The sequence below is a fragment of the Typopeltis vanoorti genome, chromosome 16 (assembly GCF_054136105.1).
Source record: "Typopeltis vanoorti isolate ZY-2024b chromosome 16, IOZ_Tvanoo_1.0, whole genome shotgun sequence".
Classification (NCBI taxonomy): Eukaryota; Metazoa; Arthropoda; class Arachnida; order Uropygi; family Thelyphonidae; genus Typopeltis; species Typopeltis vanoorti.
The window spans coordinates 45,170,234-45,191,190 of NC_143564.1; the positions used below are offsets into that span (position 1 = coordinate 45,170,234).

Genomic DNA, 20,957 nt, shown 5'->3' on the forward strand with positions numbered 1-20,957 from the left:
GTGGGGGTGCAAAGCAAGGAGATAGGTCATAGGTTTTTCACATCATTTGGATCTTTCCCTGGTTTGGGCACGGCAATTATTTTGGCTTTCCGCCACAGCTTTGGTAATTTACCAGTCATGATGATTTCTGAGAAAGGGGGGCGGGGGGTGGCAGCATCACCCATTCTGTGAAAATTTCATCCACATTAATCCAGTAATTACCCCTTACCAACTTTTGATCATGTCTCCGTCTCCCCCACTAGACTGCAATTTTCCCCTCATAATCAGCATTCCAGAAACCAGTTCATCAATTGACTCTAAACCCTTTCCAACATCTCTTCATCCTTCTAAAAACCAGGCAACCAAATCTGTCATAGTAATCTCTGTGCAGTCTGATCAAAGCTTATATCTTTACATAATTATAGCATCTTTACTTCTACATGGCAGTGTTCTCCTCATTGTTGGTATGTGTTTTCTTTGTTGCGACATTCTCTCCTAGCTTGAATGCAGTAGTCCAATTTCTGTCTATCTATTGCACCTCTAACTCTACTTTTGGTATTCAGTCACGAGACATTCTAGGCTTATTCTCTAGATAGATAATAATGTACTTGAGCTAAAACAACAGGGAGGTTTTCGATGGGGATTGCTAATTCCCTTGTTCTTTCTGCTGATTGATTCCGCTTTCGAACACAGAAAATTTATATTTAAGCTGCGCCACTCTGTTTCCAGGAGGTTGTAAGAACAATATCAAGGAATCAATAATCAGCAAGTACAATACTACAGCGATCTAAATTAGAATGAAATACTCGTTAGATAATTTATCTATTTTACCTTAAGTTATATAGCAGTCGTGGCTCTCTAATCTTTCTTTGCTCTCACATTAATTTTGGGTTCCCGCTTAGATCCGAACTATTAAAATGAACGGTGCAATGAAATGAATTCAGGCAAGCACAAGGTTCAATTTAAACAAAACATTTAATACACTAACACATGAGTTTACACTAATTAAGAAAATTCTAAACATAAGTTAATTGATCATGGGATTAAGAAATTCTTAATAAGACAGTTGCAATCTTACAGAATAATATACTGAGCACGGTTAAATTCTCAACATATAGATTTCTACCCTTCTTGGTGTTATAAGCTTCTAAGATCCACAATTTATAGATCAATATACTTCGAATGTCCATTCCGCTTGGTCATTCAGGATATAACAAAGCACACCAAGGAATTCTAGAGTCCTATCAATCTATTACTGTAAACCTTAGCAAGTCTATCTCTAACTTATATCACGTTCTCTTGGAACAAGATTCAAGATATCACACTTTTAAACTTGAACAGTCAAGAAGGCAATATTTGTCCCCCATAGTACATTCACAAAAGACATAGAAAAGAGTTCCTTACTGAGACAGATGATATACTTTGCCTATTATCACGTGCTCTGGATAGCACGTCCTTGCTTCTCAGGAGTCTTCTCTCTGGTCATATCTGTGGATAGGGTCTGGTTCATGGTGGGTATGTCTTTCACTGCATCAACGAACGTAGTTACTGCTCTCAGGTCACAATAGTTCGGTCGGATCCAGGTTCACCGTAACGATCTGGTTGGCTTGGGAACATATGCCTGCCTCGCCCTTAGATGACCATCATTCCGGGTTCCTTAGAAGCTCTCGCCATACTTCTCATCTTCCACAACTACGAGATGAGGGAGTAAGCGAACAGAATAAGAGAGTCTTGCTGTCTCCGCAACCTGTTTTACATATTCATGCACTGATACTAATCAATTTCCGAGTTTCGTTTACAGTTCTGAGTTTCCGTGCACAGTTCACATAGGATATATACACTCTACCAAGAATTAGCACAGGATAAATAACTCACAACTACTAGAACATACAGATATTTTCATTTATGGGATATACAACAGTAAGTGAATAATTTGCTATTTGTCTGATAAATAAACTTGGCTCTGGGAATGGCAGACTGTTAAATCTGAAAACAACTGCATACAACCATTCAAGCCCCTCCCAATGTGTCATTTACATGCAAATTAAACAATAACACTCCCAAAACAGACCGGTGGGGGCACACACACTAGTGACGTTCCTCTTTTTGGATATTGCCCCCCCCCCATACACAACTTGCTGATACCTATCAGATAGCTAATCTGTAATGCAGTGTACTAATCTGCTATCCAGTCTCATCTGTTTTAGTTTAATTACCAGTTTGTCATTTATAACAATCTATTAAAAGCTTTTGTAAAATCAAAGTGTGGGACTATGTATGCATTACCTTTTGTTCAATCTGTTTGTCACCTTATTATAAGAAAGTGAATTGCTAAAACACAATCTTCCCCTAGCAAACCCATGCTATCCATCAAAGATAATTCTGCTGTTGTCAACCCAACCCAGCTCTGAATCCTTGTCCTCACTAGCCTCTCTAATACTTCGACCACAACTCCAGACACACAGATCGGTCTATAATTCAAAGCCTTATCCTTATCACTTTTGTTAAACTTTGATAAATTGAGATTCCTAAGAATTCTAATTTTATCATTGTTTAACAGGAAAAACCTTGTAGGGAATATGCTTGCTTTTAGGTATGTGCTGTATGCAACTGGTAAAATATAGATTACATTATTATAAAAAAAAAAGATTGTGAATATTTCAAGGAAGGAATACTTGATTGTATAATGGCACTGATACGTTATAAATTGATAATATTTATTAAATATTTTATAAAAGATGTACTCATAGAAAAGAGATAAGCAATGTTAGAATTGATAATACGATCTTTGTAGTATGACTTGCATTAAGCTGCTGTGAACAAAAGTTCAAAGTGCGTGGGCATGCCAACGGAAAGAAAGGTTGCCCCCCAGGCAGTCATGCCCCACAGCACGTGCAGAAGCGAGTGGTCAGAGAAAACAAATGATACGAAATGAGACCCACGTGGGAGAAATTATACACGTTGGGTGAGCTACATGAGTTATGGTGATTGCCGATAGGGGGTGATGATATAAAATGGTTAGGAATCCTCCCCCCCCCAGGCCTTTTTTCCTCTTCTCTCTTGGCTGGTATTCTCATGTATTCGGGTGGGTAGACGGTTCCATGGAGGAGCGTCTCTGTCCAGGAGTGCTCGGACAAAGGATCAGCGAAGAGTTCTGTAAGGAATCCCAAGGGCGATAATAGGATATGCCGCTTACGAGCTGGAAGGATCACACGCTCCTAATCTTATGATGAAAGAACACATCTCTGTTTGACTGACGGGCAATTCATGGAAAGGGCTCAGCATCTAGGCAACAGGCCTCATGGAAGCAGAATCGCCTTACGCCATCATTATATTTGAAGTGGGCTAGTTATGCTGGGATCGTGTGGACTTACCTTTGACCAGAGAAATCCATGCCGTAGCACTGGATTATAGTACACCTTTGAGATCACTTCTTGATTAAGACATGTTTTACTTAATCTAATAGCTTAGGTGGCGCAGTAAAAAAATATAAATATTCCTAATGTTTTAAGAGAAGTGAGATTTCAAAGACTTTGCCACACTGGTTTTGGCTTGATCCTGAGGCAATTCCTTTGTGTTTTAGAGGTACCACGTGACTCCTTAGGAAGGACCTAACGTATAATACATATATCAATAGAATTTAAGAAAGGGGGACACAACACAAATGGTGCAGCCGACAGGATTGTGAAATAGGAATTTTAAACAAAAGAAATTTAAATAATTTTTTCACATGTTGGTAGGTTTCGGATTCTAACCAGAAATTTGAACATAGCAAAGGTTGAGTGTTAGAATTTTAGAATAAGTATTGTACTATTGTGTTAACTTAGAGTGCAAGTATGTCTACCCCAAATAGTAGTTCAGGAATGAATGACGATGAATTCTTCAGGTTCATTAACCCTCAACAAGTGTTTCCTCAATTCTCGGGGGAGGAAATGGACGATGTAATTTCAATTTTTAATTATGTAGATGAGCTAAGAAAGGCTGGGGGATGGTCAGATTTTCAATTACTGGTTCTACTCTGTAGCAAGCTGATAGGAAAGGCCAGAACCATCCTATACTCCTCTCCCATCTTGAAAGAGACCTTGGAGTACTCTAAATTTAAGGAGGTCCTTATTTCGCAGTTCTCAACTTATGGAAGCTCCAAAGATGTAGTCAGAAGGATAGGGAGAGCGTTTCGGAGTTTCAGAACAGATTGTTGACAGTGACCATTACTTTGAGTGTCTCCAGTGAGGAAAGACCCCATTTGGACTGGGCTGTCTTCCAGCAGTTCCGACAAGGAATCAGGCGAGAACTGAGGGAGACAGCGTTTAACAAGAGAATTACAAACCTAGATCAGTGTTACAATGCAGGCAAGGAACGGGAGCAAATACTTGGGGATATCTGTCCCACAACTGTTCCTGGTCTTGTCAACTTAGTTGAAGATGATCGCAGCCTAATCAGGCAACATGAGCCAGAAAAGGAGTGCAAAGAAAAGAGGGAAAGATCCAAGAATAAAAAGGGGAGTGATGGTATCAGCTGTGAAGTGATAAACAAACTGACAGAAACCTTTTCTGAGACATGTAACATAAGATCAATGGTTAAACGGGAAGTGGGACTTCTTCAGAAACCAGTTATAGAGAAATTAGACAAGGTGATGAGACAACTGGGAACGATGTCCTTGAAGAACCCAGAACCGTGCAGCTTCAAGACTGAAGAAACCACAAGAATGATTAGAGAGGAGGTGGAAAAATTACAAAAGCCTCTTCTTGACAGGCTGGATTTAGTAATGCAGAAACTGACAGAGGTAACCTCCCGTGAAACTCCCATCAAGTTCCAGACTGAACTATGACCCAAGTGATAAGAGGGAGCCTCCCAAATGTTACAATTGTGACAAGATTGGGCACCTTGCCCACAATCATTTCAGCAGAAAGAGGCACTCCAATAGGAATCAAAATGAAGATACCAGATCACATATGTATATGAATAGGACCTGGAGCAGAGGGCAAAGAATGAGAGAGAGCTCTTATGGAATGATGGTAAGGGGCAGTGTCTGTGGAAGGCATTGTAATGCCTTGATAGACACTGGGTCCCAAACCTCCTTCATTTCTGCGGATTATTTTAGAATGTTAGAGCCCTATGTAAGGAACGAGATTATGTATCTTCAGGAGTCCGTGCAAATCTCTGGGGGTCTCAGCCTCCATAACGCATGCGACCAAGTCTGTACATCTAAAAGTTTACTTGCCTGAATTCAGGCTGTTTGGCATAAGTTTCTGGTTCTATCCAGAACTTCTCTCCCACACATAAAGCTAATTCTGGCAATGATTTTTTGATGTGATATACTTTCCTCCGTGCATAATCACATTTAAAGTTATATCACATCAAAAAATCAAAAAAGAAGGCAAATCACCCAAGAGCATTGCAAAGTACAATTCCAAGGAAGGGAAGGAATTCACTCGAATTTGAACATTGAAGAAGGAATAATGAAGTGCAACCTAGTAAAACGTACAATGAACCAGTATGCGACAATTTGGATGGGAAGGAGGCCCCATTGTCAGAAGAGACAGACCCTCAAATGAATGACATTTCACTAAATGAAGGGACACAAAGAAAATGATTGAGATAAAAGGGATTTAAACTTGGATGAGATTCAACATACTGTATTAGGAGTAAATTGTATTAGCATTGTAATGGAGAAGAGGAGGGAATCCAGAGAAGTAAGTTACATTCACAATAAAGCACATAATAGTAGAGTAAACCTCAGACACACACACAGTGTTTCTTTAATAGAAAACAGTTCACTGTGCACTGGGAGGGAAAGTAACCCCCCCCCCCTCGGATAGAAATGAGGAACACTCAAGAAAATTTTTTAAGAAAAAAATTTTAAAGGGAAGGCGGGATCTTTGTTAAACTTTGATAAATTGAGATTCCTAAGAATTCTAATTTTATCATCGTTTAACAGGAAAAACCTTGTGGGGAATATGCTTGCTTCTAGGTAAATGCTGTAAGCAACTGATAAAATATAGATTACATTATTATAAAGAAAAACGATTGTGAATATTTCAGGGAAGGAATACTTACTCGATTGTATAATGCCAATGATACGTTATAAATTAATAATATTTTGTTAGAATTGATATAGTTCGCCCACCGATTAGAGATCCCTCGACACTTCTGTACATGTCAGAAAAAGGAGAATCCATTCCGATAATAGGGTAATCAATCTGTCTTCTGGGATGAGTTTGTTTATTATTACAGGTCGGAAAATTTAGCTTTTCTTTTACGAACATTGCTGTTTTTAAAGTATAACTATTTTGTTTGTATAACAGTTGGAAAAATGTATGTAGAGTATTAACAAAATTAAAAAAGGTATAGCATAAAACAAAAATTTAACTAAGTTTATTTTTAAGAAAGTTTTCTATAAAATAAAAATAATTATACAGAAAAACAGAAATTTTTTCAAATGAACTTAGATATTCTAAACTTACAGTTGAGAGAACTGAGACACTTTAATGTCCTAAACCGATTAATTATTTATGACTTGTTGTGACTTTTAACAAACCCATACAAAAAAAACGTTGGATAAAAATACCATTGTCAAATCCTTTTAATCTTCAGAGTCTGCTTTAGACTGCCAACATTTTCCATAAGTTATATTATTATCAATCCAAGTTTAATCTAGATACACAAGCGGTCTTTTCTCCTCCCTGAAATGTCTTATTGCTCTCAAATACTGCATTCTAGATAAAACAATGTCACTTGTTCCATGATAAGTTTCTCTTTTCCAAAGAAAATTAATTTTTTCTTTAAGCACAGGAATCAATTGCGGAACAGTTGACCCTCTTTTCTCGACCATGTAAAATTCGTGAATAGTTCTTCTTATAACGTCTACATCAAAATCATTCAAAGCTACGGTTTTGATGGTTTTCTTTCTCTGGCACTTTTTTTTAGGAGATTTAAATTTTGGCTTACCTTCACCTTTTGATTCCCTACGAATTCTTTTAACAGTCGACCCTGAGACGCCTGCAATTGCACTTGCATGTTTTATGACTTGAGAAAGGGGAATAAGGAGACGGCCTTCTGATGATTCGTTTTCGCAGAATGTCAGCACATTATTGAATACTCTTTAGCAAGAGCTACTGAAACGTTTAACAACAAAACTTGTTGACTGTACTGGATCCATCATACAAATTAATAATAAAAAAATAATAAAAAAAAAGTGAGAAATCAAGCTAGTACTAGTACAGCGACAGACAAGAAAGCACGTGATTTCGCATGTTGGCGACCAATTCATACATCCTTCATTTCATCCTTCAGCATAAATCGACTATTCTTGGCAAAATTCCAAGGAGAGACCTGAAAACGGTGGACAAACTATAATACAATGTTTTGTAGTATGACTTGCATTAAACTGATGTGAACAGAAGTTCAAAGTGCGCAGGCCCGCCGACGGAAAGAAAGGTTGCCCCCCAGGCAGTTGTGCACCCACGGCACATGCAGAAGCGAGTGGTCAGAAAAAACAAACGATACGAAACGAGATCCACATGGGAGAAATTATACACGTTGGGTGAGCTACGTGAGTTATGGTGATTGCCGATAGGGAGTGATGATATAAAACGGTTAGGAATCCTCCCCCCAGGCCTTTTTTTCTCTTCTCTCTTGGCTGGTATTCTCATGTATTCGGGTGGGTAGACGGTTCCATGGAGGAGCGTCTCTGTCCAGGAGTGCTCGGACAAAGGATCAGCGAAGAGTTCTGTAAGGAATCCCGAGGGCAGTAATAGGATATGCCGTTTACGAGCTGGAAGGATCACACGCTCCTAATCTTACGATGAAAGAACACATCTCTGTTCGACTGACAGGCAATTCATGGAAAGTGCTCAGCATCTAGGAAACAGGCCTCATGGAAGCAGAATCGCCTTACGCCATCGTTATATCTGGAGTGGGCTAGTTATGCTGGGATCGTGTGGACTTACCTTTGACCAGAGAAATCCATGCCATAGCACTGACTAAATGAATCGGAAGGGAGATCGGAGGTCAGAAGTTGAAGGAACAAGTATGAAGAACCAGTGTATACGGTAACGTTGAAAATGCTTTGTCTATATAATGTGTATAAGAAAATTAAGATGTTATAAATGAGATTAAGGAAAATTGAAGATTTTCATATAATTAAGACAGGACTGTAGCACCTTAATATTAGAATGCATAGTGAGGTAAATCCTATATGGTTAAACTAATGTTTATGTTTTTGAAAGTATTAAGAAGGTTTAATCTGAGTAATGTGATATGATATGAAGATTAATGTGAATATTGCAGTCCACTTTTGTTAGTTTGTGAAATAACATATTGATGTTGCTTCTTGATATCCTTACTTAATAAGGATACTTTTAACTTTCTCTAATTAACATTGAAGTTTTGGATTGAGTTTCTTTGTATTGTAAATTGTATTAATGTGACAAATAAACCTTTGCTATCTTTAATCCGAGTGTCTGAGTATTAGAATCCAATGCACCTCTTGCAGAAAAATATGAATCTAAACGGGAGAAAATAGATTGTTATAGGTCACGATTGCAAATCAGTAGTCATTATAGTACACCTTTGAGATCACTTCTTGATTAAGACATGTTTTACTTAATCTAATAGCTTAGGTGGCGCAGTAAAAAAATATAAATATTCCTAATGTTTTAAGAGAAGTGAGATTTCAAAGACTTTGCCAAGCTGGTTTTGGCTCGACCCTGAGGCAATTCCTTTGTGTTTTAGAGGTACCACGTGACTCCTTAGGAAGGACCCATCGTATAATACATTTATAATTAGAATTTAAGAAAGGGGGGACACAGCACTTTCTTTATGAAATGAAACAGTATTCTCTTTCCATTCCTTTGGAACTTGGGCCAGTCTAAGATTCATGTTAAAGAGGTAAATTTAAGCTGTTAATTTCCTGGAACGTCAAGACATGTGGTGATATACCATTAAGGCCTACATCCTTATTGACATCAAGTTTACTCAATTCCTCATATACTTCCTGTTTGCTCACCATTAGTGGTTCTGGTTCCCCCACCTCTCTCCCCACCCTTCCCACTGCATTGTTACATTCATAAGGATTTCCATCCTTGTGAATGTAACAATGAATTGCTCATCAGTGGCTATCATTCTACCATCGTCAGTAACCAACAACATCCTTTCGTAACCAATTTTTATTTTATTGGCAATGTATCGAAAACATTCCCTAAGATTTCTTTTGGACTAATTTGCTAACTACTGCTCACACTGTACGTTTTCTACCCTTACTAAGTGAGTTACATTTGTTGCTTGCTCTTTGTATTTCTCATGCAAATGATTATTACCACTTATCTTGTGCTGCTTCCACAATCCCTTTTTCTTTCAGATTGCATGTTTCACAGTCACACCTCTTGAGGGTACATGGCAGGAATTTGATGATGACAGTCATCCATTTTATATACACTTATCTATTTTAATCTCTTGATCGTTATTCCTGAATATGGACTGAGCAGCATTAATCTACTTCCCATCCAATTGCTCATTCCATTGATACAACTGCATGCAGTCTTCTGAGTTTGTCATAATCACGAACCTTATAGTTCCACATGTATCTCTTGCTCACAGTAGTCCTGATATAGTAAGCATGAAGATCACTTCATGGTCACTTTCACCAACTGGAGGAAGTTTTGATACCTCATTTACAATAACATCCTCTGATGAGATTAAATTCAACAACCTTGATCCTTGTATACCCTCTGTTACATACTGCCTGAGATAGTAATCCCACAAAAACTCAAAATCATTCTCTTTTTCCTCAAATGCTGTGTTCTTCATTTCAGTTTCTATTACTGAAATTGAAATGTGCAAAAGGGTTATCATAATGATAACCCTTTACTTATTAGCCAGACCAATTAGGCTTCCTTCTCCCCACCCTCCATATTACCAGTTCTATTGCAACACCCAACTAAATATTGCATCCTCTACACCTCCTCACACCATAGTGCTTCAAAATCATTATTACTATTTGCTCCTTGCATCTCCACCTTGGATGGGCAAAACTCCTCTGCTACCATACTGCACTCCTCTTCCCTTTCTGCCCTGTCTTCATGAAAAATCACATATTCCTCCATCTCTATTCATATCAGAATGCTCTTCATCCAACGGTATCTCATTTATTCCAACAGTTTTTAGAGAATGAATTCCATCATTGCTGCAGTTTCATTCCCTTTATTTTGAATATTTCTGGCATTTGTAAACATAAGCACCAGCCCATAAATGGGCTTTTATAGAAATGGTTCTATAACAAGTCTCACTGACCCTGCTTCTCAGATATAACTCCTCAAACCCCCCCCCCTTCCATCTTATATTCTTTCCCTCTCATTCTCTTCGTTGGTGCTACTCACATCTCCATTCATAAAGATCTCCAATGCTACTTTCCTGATCTTCCGCATCACATCTTGCTTCTTCAGGTCTTCCATTCACTTGTCATTACTCTCTTGCAGCAGCAGTTTTTCCAGCTGACTCACACCATATCCATTTAATTGTTATAAAGGTGGTGTTCTGCACCATTGTTGCGTATGTTGTCTTGTGGCCTTCTATTATTACAGTTGCAAATATCAATTCTATCATCGCGTATATCTCTATGTTGAGTAGATTAGCGTTATTGTTATGCTTTCCACATTAGTAATAATAGACTAAGCCTTACTCCGCTTTTCTTCTATAATTTTCTTACTTAACTTAAACTTTTAGGACCACCAGAAAATTATCCGTTCTGTGAGTTCTACATATTATCCTGATTACTCAAACAAATTTATTTTTTACTGCGCCAGCTTGAGCCTTAAAGTTAGGGATAGACACTACCTTTAGGTTAACTGTAGAATCTCAGGTGTTTCTAGCAATATAATTAATTTCCTAAAGACTTGGAATTTCTGGCATAATCTTATTCTTATTTGCAGTCGTGCCCTTACTTTCACTTGGGTGTATTCCCGCACATTCACACGTACTCAAGTTCGATTTTTATGAAGGGTCAGAGTCAGTCAACATGATCAGATACACATAAATTTAAAGAATCAAACATTTATTAAATCCAATTGATGATACTACACAAATTAAATTGATTATCAAATTCTAAAGTTAAAACATTACCTCTCATTCACTCTCTCAGTCATTAATCAATTTCAGTATTCTACCTCAAAGTATTAGCAATTCAAATATCTCAATACATAATGCACTTACGATTTCAATTCAATTTTAGACTAAGTTCAGAGTTTAAACAAAGTTTCAATATCTCAATGACTCAGAACATTCCTCACTTAAAGTTTACAATTTACTTTATACATTAAATTCAGATTATCAGTAAATTTCAATACTTCATTAGCTCAGTATAAGCTCAGTATACGTTATACTAGAATTTACAATTCATTTTTTTCATTAAGGCACTTTAACACACTCATCGAATTCTCTCAGAACAATCATAACAGAAACTATGTCAGGTTGAAAGTTCCAAAAGTTCGTCTCAAAAAATTATAGTCCTTTATATTCAGATCTAAACCTTTCACTCTTTCTTCTAATACAATCTTAATTCCCACTCTCTTAAATATAAGTCAATCTCAAAAGGCCAGAATAAGTGAGAGTACTTATCTAATTCTTTTGTCTTCGGTTCTCGCCGTTCTTCATCCTTTGTTTTCGAATCTGGATTTCTCGATATCAATGCCACATGGGTTCGCTCGTTGGGCTGGACGCTATTCTTCTGCCTAGATTTTTACGTAGTTGGATTTCTAACTACGGCCTGCGATTTAATCTTGCCGAATCTACTATGGTGACATACTGAGCCACAAAGTATGTCACCGTAGTACATACTTCGATGACACACTTCGAAGCACACGGAGAGAAAATTCAGGAACAAGAAAAAACTGGGGGGTTTCCTTCCGTGTTATGGGTTATATACCATCTCCAAGAATGCCACCTTTTCGCGTTTGAAATTTTCCACCGTTTCACCCATTGGTCACCGTTCGGGTGAGTACACCGATTTACATACGGGACTTCTTGGTTCGGGGAACGTATGCGTCAGCGTTTTTTCTAAGATATAGTGTCCTCAGGTATTTCTCCGATCTTACTACATTTAGGGTGATCTTTGCCCCGTATCGTCGTATAGTTCGCATTCTTTCTTTGCATTATTTTGTTAATAATTTCCTTCTTATTCTGCCCTTTTTCTGACCTATATTTATACTATACACTCAGGTATAAGTTTTAAAAATTCACAAACTCAAAAAATTACTATACAGAAAGTAGTTACAAACAAAAAACACATTTTTCTGCTAAAGGATAAGTATACAAATTTTGGTTTTATGTAAATTGTTAGATTCTGGAATGGTGACGTCAGGTAAATTCTGAAATCACCGATTTCAGATCTAACAAAATGTATCCCCTCTCTTTTATACAGCTTCATCTGTCCCTCAGATTCATCCTATACTTCACAAAATGAACTCTTTTCTCCTTACACAACTCTGCTAGCATATCATTCATAATCTTAGCTAGCAGTCTCAACTCGTTATCATACCTGGGCAACATGTTGATTACCTTTCCTACTACACTGTTATCTTTTAACTCTCCCGAACAACATTCATCCTTGTATTTTTCTTGTTACCAACCAAATCATTTGTGCCTGCTACTGCTACTAACTCTTACTCCTCGTATTCATCGCTTCAGTCAACCTGTTCATTCTTTTTTTTTTTTCCTTTGCATTACAGTACCCTAACATTATGGCAATAACTAGACACACATGAATGGCACACACACAGTGTACATACCATTGATGCATACTTTATATGTCGAAGCATAACCAACACTTTTCGTAGGTATTCTGTTTGTTATTTGCTGATGCATCATCCATTTGACGAATGTTCCTTGAAGGGCTCGGAAGGAAAGTATTTTGATGTCTTAGGCACTAAGACCTAACTAAAACCTATGCATCCTTATTGGCCTTATGGGATAAAAAAAACAAACCTTGTGTACATTTTCACTCGTCACACCTCTAATCATTGAATCCCTATGCAGAGCTACACTTGAATCATTTAATATCTCTTTCAAATGGCCATCTTTCATCCCATTCTTCCTTACACTTCCATGCAAATATGTTATTAAATACAGTTTATCAACAGCTTTTTGTTGATTGATTGTTGTCAGTTATTCAAATATCACTTGGTCAATTGCAAAGAGTGAGGTGTCTAGGATAAAGCGATTTTCTATTTGGATTCCTTCTTTAACCTCCATTCTGTGATTATTGCTTCATATATATTACAAATAATACAGGAGATAAGGGCTATGGTTCGTACTGGGTCTGTTATAAATTTGTAGATCAGTAATTTTTTAATATATGAAAGGATTTAAATCTATATCATAATAGCATTTTTATAATATATGAATGCTAGATGTGTTTTTAAGTTGAATTATCTTCTTTTCTCAATTAGTAGTTTTAAGGTGACTATAGGATCAGTATAGGGTTTTTGTTTTCTAAAGCCATTCTATATTCTATTCATCATTTATAATGGTTTCTAGCATAGGATTGATTCTGTTCTTCAATATTTTGGCATATATCTTATAAACTGCTTAATAAACTTATTCCTCTGTACTTATCACAATTATTCTTACTTCCTTTTAAAGATAGGATTTTTTAAGTTGTATGAATCCAATTAGAGTATTCTTCTTTTGTGTATATTTTGTTTATTAAAATATTAAATCTTAGGTTAAATTTATTTCCTGCATATTTTATAAAGTTCTGTTGGGATTTTATGTTTTTTGCTTATTTTAATGCTTCATTTAAATGTAATTATTACATTTAAATGAAGGTGATGAAATAGACTGTTATCAATTATATTTTCCAAGTCTTTTAAATAATAATTCTGACTGTTTATTTTTTGCCAAAGTTTATAATAGGTTATAAACAATGAATAGATTAGTATCTCATATCTCTCCAATAACGAGTTTTTTGTTCTGTTTCTTTTTTGCAAGAATTTTATTGCTTTCTAGATTTTTGGGTTGTGTTTATATATTTCTTTTTTCTGGTTTACTAATATAATTATCCCAAATTTTTCTGTGAATTTTTTCCCCCCTTGTCTCTTTTTTGTTGCTATCTCTATTTACCTCTTATAATGGCTCACCTCAAGAAAACTTCCAGTTGAGATGAGCCATTTATTGTATGCAGTTTTTTTTTTTTTATCTTCAGTTATATTGATTTCATTATTCCATATTCCAAGTCCTTTTTTCCTTTTTTTTTTCTTCATGTTTTTATTTCTTTTGTCTTTTATTTTTATCTCTATTACCATATAAATTATTCCATGATATTGCAGAATAATTGATTCATATGTTTTTCAAAATCTTCTCAGTTAATTATTTTACTTCATTGTTCATTTTTAAGACATCAGAGCTTTGATAGGCTAGGTATGGTTTATTCACTGCCAATGTTATGTAGAAGCTAACTTAAATGATAAAATGATACACTACTGATATGAAGTGGCTACTGTTGCTTATGAATCAGTCACTGAGATATAATGTTTTTGATAGGCAGGATAGTGAAAAGAGCTCATTTGAAGCTATTTGGTGTGAGATTGTGACTAGCAGAACAAAATATACAGTTGGGTGCTTCTATAGACTAGGTGATGGAATAGATGGTGGAGATAGTGTGCATAAACAAATTGATGAAATGAGTGGAAGGAGGGTAATTATTATGGGGAATTTCAACTATGGTAACATTGATTGGAAGGAGGAGAGGACAGATGTGAGGAAGGAACTGGATTTTATTCAATTATTAAGGGATAACTATCTGAGACAGCATGTAATAGAAAACAGTAGGGGTTTGAGAGTGCTTGACCTGGTAATAGCATCTGAGAATTTGACTGTAATGAATATGACCATGTTGCCACCTATTGGTGAGAGTGATTAAGGTCTTGACCTGGAAGGTGGCTAAAGGTGTGGAATTTTCGATTAAGACAGGGTATATGTGGAATTACACTGCTGGCAAGTATGACAAGCTTAGGAGATTGCTTGGTTCAGTGCCATGGCATGTAAAACTGAAAGGGATGGATGTCAATAGAGCATGGGAAGTGGTCAAGAATCATTTACAGGAAGTTATGGCTGATTTACAGGAGGTTATTCAGACCCAAGGACTATACCTAGGGTTTGAATAGTCAAACAAGTAAGGGTTAAATGCATGAATAACACCATTAAGCTTGAGCTGCAAAAAAAGAAACAACTGTGGAGGGAATTTAAAGAGAAAGGTGACCTGCAGGCACACAAACAGTATAAAGTGCAGGCCAGAAGGGTAACAAGTGTGGTAAGAAAAGCAAAAGCGGATTACGAAAGAAAATTGGCCATGCAGGCTAAAGAGAATCCCAAACAGTTTTTTCAATATGTTGCAAGTAAAAGGAAAAATGTTCATGGCAGAATGATTTTAAAAAATGTTGAGGGTAGGGAGGTAACCGAATCAGTCAATATAGTGGAATTACTGAGCGAGCACTTTGCAAGAGTATATCATCCAGGTGGCGACATTGCAGGAATGGAAGAACCAACAGCTTATACTGGAATTGTGATGAATGAAGTAGAGGTAACTAGTCTATTACAGAACCTCAATGTCAATACATCTGTGGGATTGGATGGTATACCAGCTCGTGTCGTATGTGAAGCAGCTAAAGAATTGTCAGTGCCCTTGACCATTTTGGTTAATTTGAGCATCGGGTTTGGGTCAGTCCCAAGGGGGTGGAAAGAGGGAAAAATAGTTCCGCTAGATAAAGGTGGTTTCCAAGGCTGCTGTTGAAAATTATCGGCCAATCAATATAACAGGAATCGTTATCAAGGTCTTGGAGAAAATAGTCAAGAGGAAAATACAAGATTCGATAGATGAAAATGGGATACTGTATCAGGGACAGCATGGTTTTGTGAAGGGTAGATCATGCCTCAGTAACTTGCTCAAGTTTTATAACACAGTGATGGCTGAACTGGATAAGGGTAATGGGTTTACGGTGATTCTACTGGACCTTGCTAAGGCCTTTGACAGGATACCACATGGAACTCTAATCAGTAAAATGGAGTAGATGGGGATGAATATAGGGTTGGTGAGATGGATAGAAGGATGGTTGATGGAGAGATACCAGAGAGTGGTTTATTCAGGAGTGGAGTCCAAAAGACGGCTTGTGACTAGTGGTGTGCCGCAGGGTTCTGTTCTTGGACCACTACTTTTCAATTTGTTCATTAACGATATAGGAAAGGATCTGAGAGGAAGTGTTCACTTGTTTGCTGATGATGCAAAGTTGGGTACGGCAATAGTGAATGCAGAAGATGTCAAAATCTTGCAGGATGATTTGGATAGATTAGAGTTCTGGGCTAAGGAGAATGGATATCAATTTAATGTGACAAAATATAAGGTTATGTATTTTTGGGTGAAAAGATTAGCAGCAGTATACCACACTGGTGGAACTGTACTCCAGGAGATTGATGAGGCCAGGGACTTGAGAGTGTTGGTGGATAGGGAGATGAAGTTTAGGGGACACATTGCAAAAGTGGCTAAATCAGCTCATCAAATCACTTGTTTGTTGAAAAATACTTTGACAGGCAGAGACAAGCAAGTTATTGTTCCTTCGTACCGAGCCTTGATAAGACCTCATCTCGACTACTGTGCCCAGATTTGGTCACATAGGTTTCTTCTTGATGGGGAGGAGGTTGAGAGGATCCAGAGGCGAGTGACCAAGATGATAGCAGGTCTATGGAATGAACCTTATGAGAACAGATTGAGGATTTGTGGTTTGCAGAAATTGGTTGATAGGCAGAAGAGGTGGAGATATGATTGAGACATTCAAATTACTGAAGGGTTTTTATAAGATTAATTCAGAAGATATTTTTGAAATCAGGGCTGGTGGTGGGAGGACTAGGGGACATCCATGGAAGCTGGGCAAGAGTTGATTAGTAAGGGTGTTAGAGCTGGCTTCTTTACTTTTAGAGTGGTAAATGAGTGGAATAAGCTGCCAGAGTCTGTTGTGGGTTCTATGACAGTGAATGAGTTCAAGGCAAGGTATGATAGATGCTGTGAGAATGTCGAATAGTTGTGTGGACATGATATTTAGGGCCTCCCTTGATGAGTCTATGGACTCCCTGGAGTCGCCCATAATAATAATAATAATAATAATCCCACATACCACATAGTTATAAGCTTATTAGAATAGTAGATAAGGGTTAGGTGATCTGAAATCATTCTCCTAAGCTCAAACAGGGACAATTTATTGGATGATGTGATGCAGTCTGATGATCTCACATTGGTCAATGAAATTTATCTACCACCTCACAAAAACACTCAAACATTCCTGCTACAGAGTATGATTCATACCCACAGTCTCTTGTCCATGTGGATAGAATATCTCTTCTCCAGTCAGGTGGATAGCATATCCAAATGCATTTGTTGGCATGCTCATAAGTGTTCCCACTGACTTCAGCAGAATGATATGGTAACTGACAGCAAAAGCATTAGGATTACTGCCAGTTATGATCATTAGTTTCTAAGGAATATGTTATATATAATCTATTTAGATTATTTACTTTTTTTATATTTCTGTTATCTATTGATAGTTGATCAAAGAATACTTCTTGTAAAGTGGTAATTTTTTTTTAAAGATTTTGGAAGGACTAGAAGGCATTTTTAGAGTTCAAAGTGACCCTGAACATGAAGAAATTACTGCTTGCTGTCTGTCCCCAAGCTGTACTACTGTGGCTTATGGTACTAAAAACGGATATGTAAAGGTAGTATTCAGTTAAGGCATTAAGAGTCTAACATATATATAGTCATTTATTAGGAGAGTTTAGATGTCAGCTGTTATTAATTATAATAAACCTATTTGATATTTTTTAATCTGACATCACCATACAAGAGCAAAATAAATTAGTTACTCGATTAACTTGTTAGTACAGTAATACCTTGCCTTACAGCACTTCACTTTATGATAGCACTCATACAATGCTTTTCATTTAGGACCAATGCACATTTATACATTGCTCCATTTTTATTAGCAACATGATATTGTTAAAAATGACAGTTTTTGTAACATGATGCTCCTATGAATCAACTGATATGCAGTTTTTATGAGCTCTTTCTTACAATGTTGCTTGCTAAATCTTCTGTGCTTTAGTGTTTCACTGTGAATTATAAACTGTTTATTATTTTATTTCATTTTATTAATACAGGCAGTGGCATGCCTATTTAATAAGAGTCTTATAACAACACAGGTCCCAAGGGAGTGGAATGAAGGTAAAATTGTTCCACTGCATAAAGGTGGTGATACGGCTGTGGCCATAAATTATAGGCCACTCTGTATATCTGAAGTTGTGGTGAAGGCACTATTAGAGAGAGATTGGTGAGAAGTAGGATATAGAAATGGATTGATAACAGCAGTATTCTCTGTGGGGTGCTTAAGGGTCAAAGCTTTATAACTGAGAAGAGACCTCCACATAGCCTTTAAAGGAATGCGGAGAACTGACCAGGGCTTCTGACCTAATGTCCAATCCTCACCTTCTCGTGGTGCACCCTATTCGGCATCTACCTGGATACTGAACGAACGAGGATGGGCTGGCAATTTGGGATTTAACTGACTAAATTGTATTCTTATTGGCTTAAACCAAAATACAAAACAATGATAGTAAAACATGACAGAATTTCATGCCGGCTGGGGCATTGCCCGGTTAAACAAGGCCCCCATTGTTTTCACCAGGGAACCAGGGCGAACAGCGAAAAGTCAGCTACTGAAACAAATCTGAAAACATACACCAACTCAACATCACCAAAGTTAAAGATCAGTACTATCAACATAAGAAGCCTGAATGGCAAAGAAATGGAGATAGCAGAAGAATTAGATAAGTACCAGATTGACATAATAAGGGTGACTGAAACAAAAAAGACAAAAACTGGCGAGATCTTTCTGAGCAATAAATACAAAATATTATATTCAGGAAATGATCTAGTAGGAAATGGCTACTCCTTCTTTTCACTCAAGGAAAAGACAGAGTAGCCATAGTATTCAACACAAAATACAAAGCTCATCTTCTTGAATGGCAGTCAATCTCAAGTTGAGTAATGTGGGCAAATATGAGAATGGGGAATTGGACAATGAGACTTATTTGTGCCTATGGTCCCACAGAAGGTTCTACTAAGGTAGAAGTGGAGGAATATTTTGATCCTTTAGAAAAAGCAACTGACACAATGAAAAAGGAAAAGTTGCTCCTTGTTGGGGATCTAAATAGCAGAGTAGGAAATGATTGTCAGACACAAAAATATTTTGGGAAAATTTGGAGAAAAGAGCAAAACTAATAATAATGGCAAATACCTGTTGGATTTCTGCTCATGACATGGACTGGTTATTACTAACACCATGTTCCAACATAAAAATATGCACAAATTCACATGGAGAGAAGAGGCAAGGAATAAGAGAAGTCTCATTGACTATGTTATTGTTGATAGTGATGTTTTCTCCCTGGTGCAGTACACCAGAGTATACAGAGGATTGAAATTGGAAGCGATCACTATTTAGTGATCGCTTCCAATTAAGCAGAATAAAATTGAATTTCATATTGAAAAGAATAACATGTAAGAAAGTTTTAAAGCGAATAAAAGTTGAGCACCTCTCAGATGTGAACTGTAGACTAACATACACAAAGATTATTGAAGAAAAAATGAAAGAGTTTGAGAACAGGAACCAAACCTTGGAGATTCACTGGCAAGCCTTGAACAAAACCCTGATTGATTCAGCCAGAGAGGCATGTGGTGAGATTGTCTGCAAAGAACTGTCTAGAAAAATCAGAACTCCATGGTGGACACAGGAAGTTAAAGAGGCAGTGAAGGAAAAGAAGAAAGCATATCAAAAGTTCCTGGCAAATAAGTCAGCTTTTGCTCTTAGAGAATACAGAGACAAATGTAAGAAAGCGAAACACTGTGTAAAACTAGCTAAACAAAAGTCATGAGAAGACTTGGGCAAGAACATAGAAAATAAATATCATGAAGGTGGTAAAATATTCTGGATGTTGTTGAAGAAGCTTAAGAATGTAGGAAAGAGTGCTGTGAAAGGAGTTACAGATGATAAAGGTGACATGAAAACAGGAGGAAAAGATATCCTTGAAGTATGGAGTAATTACTTGAAAAACTGCTAAATGAAACAAGCAGTGATGGCAGCATAGTTAAAAAAAAAAACTCTGACCATGCACGCTGTCAGGAATACATATCCATACTTGATGTAGAAAAAGCCATCAAAGGCTTGAAATGTGGAAAGGCAGCAGGAGTAGATGATATTCGACCAGAAATGCTGAAGTATGGTGGTATAAAAGTCTTGCAGTTGCTGCACTGCATAGTTCAGAAAGCCTGGACAGATGGACGAATTCCCGATGATTGGAGTATAGTTCTAATAGTACCCATATATAAAAAGGGAAATAAAACTGAATGTGAGAATTACAGAGGTATCTCCCTACTGAGTGTTCCTGGCAAGATCCATGCAAGTATACTTGAGAAACGGTTGAGAAGAATTGTGGAAGAAAAGCTTGGTGAAGAACAAGCAGGATTCAGACCAAATAGAGGCTGTCAGGATCAGATCTTCACTTTACGACAAATAGTTGAGAAAGCATGGGAATATAACAAAGATCTGTATTTAAGTTTTATCGATCTGAAAAAGGCATATGATAAGGTGCCAAGAGAGAAGCTATTCAATACGCTACAGTTATATCAAGCAATACTTAGTCTTTATTTGAGTTATAAGTCAGCAGTCATAATTGAAGGAAGTACAGGAAGATGGTTTAATGTTAAAACTGGTGTGAGACAAGGATGTACATTATCCCCTCTGTTATTCGTTATCTTTATGGATCACATTATGAAGGAAAGTGGTATTCAACATGATATCAGAATTGGAGATGTTAATGTCAGCTCTTTGCTTTATGTGGACAATGTTATACTTCTAAATAAATCCGCTACAAGTTTGCAAGAT

At 37.0% G+C, this 20,957-nt stretch overlaps 1 protein-coding gene across 1 annotated transcript in view; it reads left to right on the plus strand.

Annotated features, from left to right (window-relative positions):
* Positions 1 to 20,957, plus strand: part of LOC150097985 (apoptotic protease-activating factor 1-like) — a 313,888-nt gene that overhangs the window by 202,481 nt on the left and 90,450 nt on the right. The window contains exons 9-10 of the mRNA XM_090406652.1: positions 4,118 to 4,762; positions 17,611 to 17,736. Of these exons, the coding sequence (XP_090262778.1) occupies positions 4,118 to 4,762; positions 17,611 to 17,736 (771 nt within the window). The remainder of the gene's footprint in view (positions 1 to 4,117; positions 4,763 to 17,610; positions 17,737 to 20,957) is intronic.